Raw genomic sequence first — 12,195 nt, forward strand, 5'->3', positions numbered from 1 at the left:
TCAAGGGGGTCTCTGGGCTGGGTTTTTTAGGGGGGAACTTTGGGGTCCCTCCAGAATTTTGGGGGTGAAGCCACCAATGGGGACCCCCCGGATTTTGGGGGTCCATTCCCCCTCGCTGCTGGAGGGGGCCCCTGGATTTGGGGGTTCGATCCCTTCTCAGTTTGAAATCCCCCATTTTTGGGGCTCAATCCCCCATTTTTGGGGTTAATGCTCCCATTTTTGGGGATCCAAACCCTCTCATTTTTTAGGATTCAACCCCCCTATTTTTGGGATCCAACCCCCCCATTTTTGGGGCTCCGACCCCCCCATTTTTAGGATCAACCCCCCCCCATTTTTGGGATCCCATCCCCCCTATTTTTAGGATCCAGCCCCCCATTTTTGCTTTCCAAGCCCCCATTTTTTGGGGTCCAACCCCTCTTTTTTTTTTTTTTTTAGCACCCCCCCATTTTTCCCCTCCCCCCCTCCGGCTATCCCCCCCCCCGTTTGGCGGGGTCCCCCCTCCCCCACCCCCCCGTGCCCGCTCCATCCTCCCCTCCCCCCCCGCAGTCTGACAGCGCCTCCCGCGGGACCCCCGCCCACGCTCGGCTGCCCCCGGCCCGGCCCGGCCCGGGGGGGCACGGGGGGGGCGCATCAATCTCGGGCTGGCAGAGACCTGGGGGGGGTCCAGACCCATTCAGGGGGGTCCGGCTCCATTTGGGGGGGTCCAGACCCATTCAGGGGGGGCCCGGCTCCATTTAGGGGGGTCCAGACCCATTTGAGGGGGGTCCGGCTCCATTTGGGGGGGCGCCGAGGGGGGGCACGGGGGGGGCCGCATCAATCTCCGGCCTGGCAGAGATTTGAGGGGGGCCCGGCTCCATTTGGGGGGGTCCAGCCCTATTTTGGGGGGGGTCCGGCTCCATTTGGGGGGGTCCAGACCGATTAGGAAGTGGGGGCACATCCATTTGGGGGTGGGGGGCACATCCATCCCCGGCCTGGCGGAGCTTTTTTGGGGGGTCCAGACCCATTGGGGGGGGAGGGTCCTGACAGATTTTGGGGTGGGGTAACATCCATTTCGGGGGGGGCACATCCATCTCCAGCCTGGCAGAGAATTTGGGGGGTCCAGCCCCATTCGGGGGGGCTTAGAGCCTTTGAGAGGGGGGTCCAGCCCCTTTTGAGGGGGGTTCAGCCTCATTTAGGGGGGCTCAGAGCCTTTGAGAGGGGGTCCTGCCCCATGTGGGGGGATCCAGCCCCATTTAGGGGGGGTCCAGCCCCCCACCCCATTTTGGGGGTCCCGCCCAGCCCCCCCTCCCACGGTGGGGAGGAAGAGATTCCCGCGGCCCCTCCCCCCTCCTCTTCCCCCGCCCCCCCGATCGATTCCATGAAAAATTCCCGGGATTTGAAAATGTCAGGATGGGCCTGGGATCGATCCGGGGGGAGGGGCGGGACAGGCGGGAACGGGGGCGGGGGGGGTGAGTGTGCACAGGTGTGCAAAGGCACAGGTGTGAGTGTGCACAGGTGTGTGCACAGGTGTGCAAAGGCACAGGTGTGTAAATCACAGGTGTGTAAATCACAGGTGTGTGAATGCACAGGCGTGTAAATCACAGGTGTGTAAATCACAGGTGTGTAAATGCACAGGTGTGTAAATCACAGGTGTGTAAATGCACAGGTGTGTGAATCACAGGTGTGTAAATCACAGGTGTGTAAATGCACAGGTGTGTGAATGCACAGATGTGTAAATCACAGGTGTGTAAATGCACAGGTGTGTAAATCACAGGTGTGTAAATGCACAGGTGTGTGAATCACAGGTGTGTAAATCACAGGTGTGTAAATGCACAGGTGTGTGAATGCACAGATGTGTAAATCACAGGTGTGTAAATGCACAGGTGTGTAAATCACAGGTGTGTAAATGCACAGGTGTGTGAATCACAGGTGTGTAAATCACAGGTGTGTAAATGCACAGGTGTGTAAACCACAGGTGTGCAAAGGCACAGGTGTGTAAATCACAGGTGTGTCCCCATTCGGGGGTAGGAGGGGGGGACCGGAGCCCCCCAAAAGCCGGGAGGGGTTTGGGGGTTCCCCACTCCCCAAAACCCTCCGAATCCTCCAGATTTATTTGGGATTTGGAAATTTTGGGATTCAGGAGTTTCGGGATCCGGGGCCGTTCCCGTGAAAATGTCAGAGCTGGTGGACCCCAAATCCCAAATAACGAACCCCAAATCCCAAATAACAAACCCCAAATAAACCCCAAATAAATCCCGAATCCCGAATAATGAACCCAAAATAAATCCCGAATCCCGAATAATGAACCCAAAATAAATCCCGAATCCCGAATAAACGGGATTTAACACGGTGCTGTTGCCGGGGGTGGGGGATAAATCCCAAATTTATTTTAGGATTTCGCCCCCCAGAGCCCCCCCGCCCTGATTTCGGCTCCCGAGGCCTCCCGAATCCCAAATAACCCATCCCAAATCCCAAATAAATGAATCCCAAATAAATCACAAATCGCAAATAAACGGGATTTAACCCGGCCCTCGCGATGGGAGGGGAATAAATCCCAATTTTATTTTAGGATTTCGCCCCCCCGCCCTGATTGGGGCTCCCGACGCCTCCCGAATCCCAAATCGCGCATCCCAAATCCCCCATAAATCACCGATCCCGCCTCACCGGGCTTTAACCCGGCCCCATCCATCTCCCGGCCGTCACCGCGGGGGGAATAAATCCCACCAATAAATAAAGAAACCCCACAAATAAATAAATAACCCCTAGAAATAAATAAATAAACCCTAAAGCGCCCCCTGGGAGCCCCCCGGGCCCCCCCGCCCCGAGCGGAGCCGCGGACGCCGCCGGAATCCCAAATCCGGGGATGGATCCCGGATAAACGGAGCTGCCCATCCATCTCCGGGCACGGTGGGGAGAAATCACAAATAGAGAAATAAATAAACCCCAAACAGAGAAATCCCAGGTAAAGAAATCCTAAAGAAATCCCGAATAAATCTCAAATAAAGAAATCCCAGATAAATCTCAAATAAAGAAATCCCGAATAGAGAAATCCCAGGTAAATGAATCCCAAATAAACCCCGAATAGAGAAATCCCAAATAAAGAAATTCCAAAGAAATCCCAAATAAAGAAATCCCGAATAAATCCCAAATCTCCCCCCGGAGAGCCCCCCCAGCCTGGATTGACACCCCCTGAATCCCAAATATCCGATCCTAAAGACTGAATGGGTCCCAAATAAATCCCAAATAAACGGGATTTAACCTGGTCCTGACTGCGAGGGGGGGAAGTAAATCCCAAAGAAATCCCAAAGAAATCCCGAAGAAATCCCAAAGAAATCCCAAAGAAATCCCGAAGAAATCCCAAAGAAATCCCAGATCTCCACCCCCACCCCGGTTGAATCCCAAATATCCGATCCCAAAGAACGAAATCCCAAATCAATCCCGAATCCCGAATAAACGGGATTTAACCAGCGGGAGGAGGAAATCCTAAAAAAAAAAAAAAAAAAAATCCTAAAAGCCCCCCTGGGATCGGCCCCCCCCCCCCCCCCCCGCCCGACGCCGCCTGAATCCCGAAAAAGCCGGGAACGAATCCCTGATCCCGAGGAATGAATCCCGAATAAATAATTAATCCCAATTAATCATCCGGCCCGAATAAATCAGGGATGGGAATAAACGGGATTTAACCCTGCCCTGACCGCGGGGGGGAGTGGGGCATAAATTTATATATATAAATAAAATATAAAATAAATAATATATAGAAATAAAATATATAGAAATAAAAAAGAAATCCCGAATCCCAAAGAATTAACCCAAATCCCAAATAATTAATTAATCCAGAATAAACGGGGTTTAACCCGGGGGGAGAGGGGGCGGAAAGCCTAAAAAAATCCTTAAAAAATCCTAAAAAACCCCTAAAAAAACCCTAAAAAAATCCTAAAATCCTAAAAAAGTCCTTTAAAAATCCTATAAAAATCCTAAAAAAATCCTTTAAAAATCCTAAAAAAATCCTTTAAAAATCATTAAAAATACTTTTTAAAATCCTTTAAAATCCTTTAAAATATTCCTAAAAAATTCCTAAACGCCCCCCCGGGATCCTCCCGGCCCCCCCCGCCCGGATCGGGGCGGGCTCGGAGCTCCCGGCACTTCCTGAATCCCAAAGAATGAATTGCAATTAATTCATTCCAATTAATTCTTTCCAATTAATTCATTCCAATGAACGAGTCCTGATTTGTGGCTCCCCGTGTCTCCCCCCAGTGTCCTCCTGTCACCCCCGCGATGTCACCCCCAATGTCCCCCCAGTGTCCCCCATTGTCCCCCAGTGTGTCCCAGCCCAGTGTCCCCCCTGTGTCCCCCAATGCCCCCCCAATGCCACCCCTGGTGGCCCCCCCATGGTTGTCACTGCTCCCTCCCGATCTGTCACCCCTGGATTTGTCACCCCCGAACTGCCACCCCCCCAGTCTGTCACCCCCCTGGATCTGTCACCCCCCCGATCTGTCCCCTCCCTCGATTTGTCCCCCCCCGGATTTGTCACCCCCCCCTCTGTCCCCCCCGTGTCCCCGCTCCCGTCCCGGGGGTCCTGGGGGGCTGCGGTGGCAGCTGGTGACCGCGCTGGTGGCGCTGTCCCCGCGGGGGGGGACACGGGGACACGGGCGCGCGGCTGATGCGTTATTCATGGCCTGGGCCACCTGCGGGGGGGCAGTGTCGCCTGTCCCCAACCCCCGGGGGGGGACAGAGGTGGCAAAGCGGGGGGACACTGTCCCCAACCCCCCCGGGGGGTCTTGGGGGGGACAGAGAGGGTGGGAAGGGAGGGAAACTGAGGCAGGGACGGGGTGAGACCCCCCCAGGAGGGGGTGAGACACCCCCAGGCCTGGTGGCATCGGCTAAGGGACCCCAAAATGGGGCTGAGACCCCCCCAAACCCAGCGACACCAACCGAGGAGACCCCAAAACTGGGACAGAACCCCCCCAAACCCGGTGACAGCAACCGAGGGGACCCCAAAACTGTCCCCGAGCCCCCAACCCTAAAGCCACCAACCGAGGGACCCCTAAAATTGTCCCAAATCCCCCCCCACCCCTGATGCCACCAACCCCAGCCCCCCCCACGGGCACGGGGACAGAACCCTGTCCCCCCCGTGCCTCCCCCGTGCCCCCCCCGTGCCCCCCCCGTGCCCCCCCCGTGTCCCCCCCGTGTCCCCTCCGTGTCTCCCCCGTGTCCCCCCCGTGCCCCCCCGTGCCCCCAGCCCCTCTAATTAGGCTTCCCCCTCTCCCAGCCGCTAATTAATGCTCTCATTAAGGCGCGGCGGCCGTGCGGGGTGGGGGTGGCGGTGGCGGTGACAGCGGCGGTGACAGCGGTGACAGCGCCACCCCCCCCCCGGGCTCGGTGCGCGGGCACGGCCGGATCGATCGGGGCCGTAAATCCCGGACGGGACACGGGGGACAGGGGGGGACAATGGGGGGGACAATGGGGGGACACAGGGGGACACGGGGGAGACACGGGGGGGACAATGGGGGGGGACACGGGGGGGACATGGGGTGTGACAATGAGGGGAGACGGGGGGACAATGGGGGGACATGGGGTGTGACAGTGAGGGGAGACGGGGGGACAATGGGGGGACACGGGGGGACATGGGGTGTGACAGTGAGGGGAGACGGGGGGACAATGGGGGGGACACGGGGGGACATGGGGTGTGACAGTGAGGGGAGACGGGGGCACAATGGGGGGACAGGGGGGGACAATGGGGGGGACACGGGGGGACACGGGGGGACACGGGGGGACAATGAGGGGGACAATGGGGGGACGGGGGGGGGACACGGGGGACAGGGGGGGACAATGGGGGGACAGGGGGGGACAATGGGGGGACAATGGGGGGACATGGTGGGGACATGGTGGGGACACGGGGGGACACCGGGGAGGACACGGTGGGGGGACAATGGGGGAGAGGAGAGGGGACGGGAGGGGGAGAACCCCGAGCGGGGAGAGGGGGAGAGGGGCGAGGGATGGGGGGGGGTGCGGGAAATGGGGAAAAAGGCGGGGAAAGAGAGAAAACGGGGGAAAAATACATTGGGAAAATTGGAAAACGGGTAAAAAATACATGGGAGGAACAGAAAATGGGGGGGAAAGGCGGGAGAAAGACGGAAAACGGGGAAAAAACTACATGAGGAGCAAAGAAGATGGGGGAAAATACATGGGAAACTGATAAAAATACATGGGAAGCAGAGAAAATGGGGAAAAATACATGGGAAAGATGGAAAATGGAGAAAAACCACAGGGAGAACGTGGAAAATGGGTAAAAAATTCATGGGCAGCATAGAAGATGGGGAAAATACATGGAAAATACAGAAATGGGGAGAAATTCATGGAAAACACGGAAAATGGGTAAAAAACGCATGGGAAAGACAGAAAATGGGGAAAAACGTTGAAAATGGATAGAAAATACATGGGAAACACAGAAATGGATAAAAAACACATGGAAAACTGATAAAAATACATGAGAAACAGAAAATGGGGAAAAACACATGGGAAACACAGAAAATGGATAAAAATACACTGGAAACGTAGAAAATGGTAAAAAACGCACAGAAAACGGGTAAAAACGCATGGGAAATACAGAAAATGGGTTAAAAACGCATGGAAAGCAGAGAAAGCGGGTAAAATGCGGATGGAAAACGTGGAAAATGTGTGAAAAACGTGTGGGAAATACAGAAAATTAATTCAGAGACCGCTGGGAAAACACAGGAAATGTGTGAAATCCACAGAAAATGTGTGCAATACACAGAAAACGTGTAAAATCCACAGAAAGTGAGTGAAAATCAGCAGAAAATGTGTGCAGATCCACAGGAAATGTGTGAAATCCACAGAAAGTGTGTGCAAATGCACAGGTGAATGCACAGGAAGTGCAGGAAATGCATCCAAAATGTGCACACGCACATGGGATGCACACTCAGAGCTCACACTCAGAGCTCACACTCAGAGCTCACACTCAGAGCTCACACTCAGAGCTCTCACACTCACACACATGGGATGCACACACAGCTCACACACACGGCCTGAGCTCACGTGTGCACAGAGCTCACACTCACACTCAGAGCTCACACTCACACTCACACTCAGAGCTCACACTCACACCCCTCCCCAGCCCTGCGTGGACACGCGCGGGCTCCACACACGGACAGACACACCTGCACCCCACACACGCGTGTGCAAAGCCCCCAGCCCCCCCATTCCTACATTCCCAATGTCCACACTCACCTGCCAGGGCCTGGCACACTCACCTGCCAAACCCTTACACACACGTGCCAAAATCTTACACACTCACCTGCCAGGCCCTGGCACACTCCCATCCCCTTGCACACCCCATCCCGTACACACTCAGCCCCCGTGTGCCCCCTTGCACACTCCCGTCTCCCCCTGCACACCCACCCTGGCACACCCATCCATTGCACACCCGCCCCGTGCCCCTTGCACACCCCCTTGCACACCCCCATCTCCCCTTGCACGCCCGCCGTGCCCCCGCCGCCGCTCCCGCCCCCGCCGTGCCCGGGGCCGTCGGGCGGGGCGGGCCGAGCGGGGCTCGCTGCGGCGCGGCGGCGGCACCGGCCGCAGGTACCGGGGGGGGGTCCGGCCTGGGGGGGCTCCGGGACCGCGGGACCCCCGGGAGGAGCGAGGGGGGGTCCGGGAGAGCCCCCCCGGTGCTGCCGCGCGGCTCCGGCCCCGCGGGACCCGCCGGGGACAGCGCGGGGACAGCGCGGGGACAATCCCGGGGGACAATCCCGAGGGGGGATCCCGGGGGGACAATCCCGGAGGGGGCGATCCGGGGGGATCCGGGGGGGCGATCCCGGGGGTTCCGCTCCCTCCTGTCGCTCACGGGGAACTTGGGGAGAAGTTGCCCCGCGCGTCGGGGGCATCGCGGCTCCGTCACGGCTCCGGTCCCGGTTCCCTCCCGGCTCCAGTCCCGGCTCCATCCCGGTTCCGTCGCGGCTCCGGTCCCGGCTCCGGTGCCGGTTCCACCCCGGTTCCGGCGGTTCCCCGCGGCTCCAGCCCGGCTCCGGTTACATCACCAGCTCCCACCGCGGCTCCGGTCCTGCTGCTGCACCAGCTCCGCTCCGGCTCCGTGTCCGGCCGCTCCCGGCTCCGCTCCCGGCTCCGCTCCCGGCTCCGGTACCGCCTTCGGCCCCTCCGGCACCACCGGCTCCGCTCCCAGCGCCGCTCCCGGCCCCGCCCGCGGCCCCGGCCCCGCTCCGGTCCCGTCCTCGGCCGCAGCCCCAGCCCCGCTCCGCTGCCGCCGCCGGCTCCGCCCGCGGCTCCGGCCCCGTTCCCCGTTCCCCGTCCCGTTCGCGATCCCGATTCCATTCCCGGCCTCAGCCCGGCTCCCGATCCCATCCCCAGGTCCTTTATCTCATCCCCAGGTCCTTATCTCATACCCGGGTCCCGATCCCATCCCTGCTCCTGATTCCATTCCCGTTCCCGATCCGTTCCCGGCTGCTGATCCCATTCCCGGCCCCGTCTCTGCCGCGGGTCCCATCCCCGGCTCCACCCGCAGCTTCTCCTCCGGCCTCGGCCCCAACCCCGGGCCCGTCCCCGCTCCCAGTCCCATCCCCGGCCCCATCCCCGGCCCCATCCCCGGCCGCATCCCCTCTCTGCGTTTCACCCCCGGCTCCACCCGCAGCTGCAGCCGCTGCCCCCATCCCCATCCCTGTCCCCATCCCTGTCCCTGTCCCCACCAACTCCAGTCCCATCCCTGCTCTGCCCCCATCCCATCCCCACTGCCATCCCCACCTCCCAACGCCACCAGCAGCCACATCCCTGTCCCCATCCGTGTGCCAGTCCCTGTCCCCCATTCCCAGCCCCATCCCAGCCCCATCCCTGAGCCTATTCCCGACCCCATCCCTGTCTCTATCCCTGTCCCTGTCCTCATCCCAAACCCTCCCAAACCCATCCGTGTCCCTATTCCCAGCCCCATCTGAGCTCCATCCCTGTCCCTGTCCCCATCCCTGCCCCATCTCTGTCCCCATCCCCTCCCCACCCTCCCCTCCCCCTCTCGCCCCCTCCCCTGGTCCCGTCCCCCCCCCGCCGGCCACCATCGCTCCCAAGGGCGAGCAGGACCTGCTGGCGGTGGCCGCGTCGCGGCTGCGGCGGCGGCGGCGGGTGGCCGGCGTGGCCATCGGCGTGGCCATGCTGCTGCTGCTGCTGGTGGCCATCCCGCTGCTGGTGCACGGCTCCAAGGCCGGCGCGCACTACGAGATGCTGGGCAGCTGCCGCATGGTCTGCGACCCCTACCCCGAGCTGCCGCCCCCCCTCCCCGCCGCCCTTCCCTAAGGCCGAGCCGGGCCGCAAGGGCCGCCCGGGGCTCCGCGGGCCACCGGGGCCACCGGGCCCCGCGGGGACCCTCCGGGAGAGCCGGGCCGGCCGGGCCCGCCGGGACCGCCGGGGCCGGGCCCGGGCGGGTACATCCCGTCCTTCTACAGCCCCAAAATCGCTTTTTACGCCGGCCTGAGGAAGCCGCACGAGGGGTACGAGGTGCTGCGCTTCGACGACGTCGTGACCAACGTGGGCAACTACTACGAGCCCTCGAGCGGCAAATTCACCTGCCCGCTGCCCGGGATTTACTTCTTCACCTACCACGTCCTGATGCGCGGCGGGGACGGCACCAGCATGTGGGCAGACCTGATGAAGAACGGGCAGGTAACGGGGCCCCCCCGAGCCCCCCGGCCCGCGGGCGGGTTGGGGTTTAGTTAGCACCGGGGTTTAGACCTGGTTTTAGCCCTGGGTTTTAGCCTCTGAACCCTCAGCTCGGTTTTAACCCCGTTTTCAGCCCCGGTTTTCACCCTCTGAACTCCCAGCCCCGTTTTCAGCCCGGGTTTTCAGCCCGGGTTTTAGCCCTGATTTTCACCTCCCCCGAGAGCCCAGCCTGGTTTTCAGTTCTGGTTTTCATCCCGGGTTTTCAGCCCTTGGTTTTCACCCCTGGATTTCACCTCCGGTTTTCATCTCTCGGTTTTCACACTCAGTTTTTGCCCCCCGGTTTTCCCCTCCCGATTTTCCTCCCCGGCTCAGCGCCCCCGGGGTTGCTGTTCTGGCCCTGCTCTGCTTTGGGTAATTCCAGGTTCTCATTCGGGTTCTGTTCCCGATTTCCCATCCCCGCTTCTGCTCCATCCCAAATCCCCACGTCCCCGTCAAATCCCCCCACTCCCAAATTCCCCTCCTGCTTCCCCCAATCCCTCATTTCCCCCACCCAATCCCACCCCAAATCCCATCAAATCCCCCCAAATTCCCGTCCTTTCCCCCATCCCTGTTCCCCATCCCCAGATCTCATTTCTCCCATCCAATTCCCCCAAATTCCTATTTTACCCCCATTTTCCCATCTCCGCATCCCTGATTTCCCATTCTCACATCCCATTTTCTCCATCCAATCCCTCCCCAAATTCCCATCCCTGATTTTCCAGCTCCAGTTCTGTTCCCACATCCCATTTCTCCCATCCAATCCTACCCTAAATCCCTCCCCAAATTCCCATATTTTCCCCCCAAATTCCCGTTCTTTCCCTCATTCCCTGATTCCCCATCCCCAGATCCCATTTCCCTCATCCAATCCTACCCTAAATCCCACCCAATTCCTCCCCAAATTCCCATTCTTTCCCTAATTCCCTGATTTCTCAATCCCACATCCCATTTTCCTCCTCCAATTCTCTCCCAAATTCCCATCCTTCCCCCATTCCCTGATTTCCCACTCCAAATCCCATTTCCCCCGTCCTTCCCTCTCCCAAATTCCCATTCCCAATCCCACATCCCATTTCCCCATCCAATCCCACCCTAAATCCCATCAAATCTCTCCCCAAATTCCCATTTTTCTCCTCTCCTCCCATTCCCTGGTTTCCCATCCCCAATCCCATTTTCCCCCCATCCTTTCCCTCCCCAAATTCCCATTTTTTCCCCATCCCGCATTCCCGGGGGGGGACAGGGGCTGTGCCCCCCCCCGCTCCCTTTGTTCGCTCCCCCCGGACCTTTCCCGCCCATTTATTCTGGGAAAAACAACACGGAAAAACCAGGAAAAACCAGGAAAACCACGGAAAACAAACAAGGATCGACCCGGGGGGTCCCAGGGGGGTCCCGGGCTCGTGGCCAGCAGCGAGAGACCCCCCCGAGCCCCCCGTGGGGACGGGGAATAGGCGGGAATTGGGGAGGGGGTGCAGGGGGGAGGAGATGGGATTGGGGATTGGGGAATCGGGGATTGGGGAGGATGGGAATTGGGGGAAAAGATGGGAATTTGAGGGAGGGTAAAGGATGGGAAATGGGATTGGGGATTGGGGAATCAAGGATGGGAATTTGGGAGGAAAGGATGGGAATTTGGGATTGGATGGGATTTCGGAGGGGATAGGACGAGGGAAATGGGATCTGGGGGTGGGGAATCAGGAACGGGGGGAGAGGACGGGGATTTGAGGAGGGAAGAGGATGGGAACTGAGGGAGGCATTGGATGGGAGAAATGGGGTGTGGGATTGGGAATGGAAAATCAGGGAGAGGGAGATTGGATGGGAATTGTTGGGGGGGGATTGGATGGGAATTGGGGGGGATTGGATGCAGGAAATGGGATTTGGGGTCTTGGGGGGGACCAGAATTGGGGAATCAGGAATGGAGAGAGAGGAAGGGAATTGGGGGGACTGGATGGGGGGTGGGTGACAGGGGGGGGGTGGGTGACAACCGTGCCCCCCCCGTGTCCCAGGCCTTGGGGACACCCCCACCTTTACCGGGGGGTCCCGCTGGTCTCACCCCCCTTTCCCTCACCTCGGGGGGGGCGGGGGGGTCGGTGACAGGTGGGGGTTGGTGACAGGTCTGGGGGTGTTGGTGACAGCCCCGTCCCCCCCCTCACCAGGCGGGGTCCCATTGATGTCACCCCCCCTTTCCCTCACCTCGGGGGGGGTGTCGGTGACAGGTGTGGGGGGTCAGTGACAGGTGTGGGGGGTGGGTGACAGGTCTGGGGGGGTCGGTGACAGGTTTGGGGTGACAGTGACAGGTGTGGGGGGTGGGTGACAGCCCCGCCCCCCCGCCAGGTGCGCGCCAGCGCCATCGCGCAGGACGCGGACCAGAACTACGACTACGCGAGCAACAGCGTCATCCTGCACCTGGACGTGGGCGACGAGGTGTTCGTCAAGCTGGACGGGGGCAAAGTGCACGGCGGCAACACCAACAAGTACAGCACCTTCTCCGGCTTCATCATCTACCCCGACTGA

At 59.7% G+C, this 12,195-nt stretch overlaps 1 protein-coding gene across 1 annotated transcript; it reads left to right on the forward strand.

The window, feature by feature from the left end:
* The first annotated feature begins 9,147 nt into the window (after positions 1-9,147).
* C1QL4 (complement C1q like 4) lies at positions 9,148-12,195 on the forward strand. Its single transcript, XM_063421036.1, is given in 4 exon segments — positions 9,148-9,251; positions 9,253-9,358; positions 9,361-9,657; positions 12,016-12,195. Coding segments are annotated over 4 exon segments (687 nt in total).

This window comes from Prinia subflava, chromosome 34 (assembly GCF_021018805.1).
Source record: "Prinia subflava isolate CZ2003 ecotype Zambia chromosome 34, Cam_Psub_1.2, whole genome shotgun sequence".
Lineage (NCBI taxonomy): Eukaryota > Metazoa > Chordata > Aves > Passeriformes > Cisticolidae > Prinia > Prinia subflava.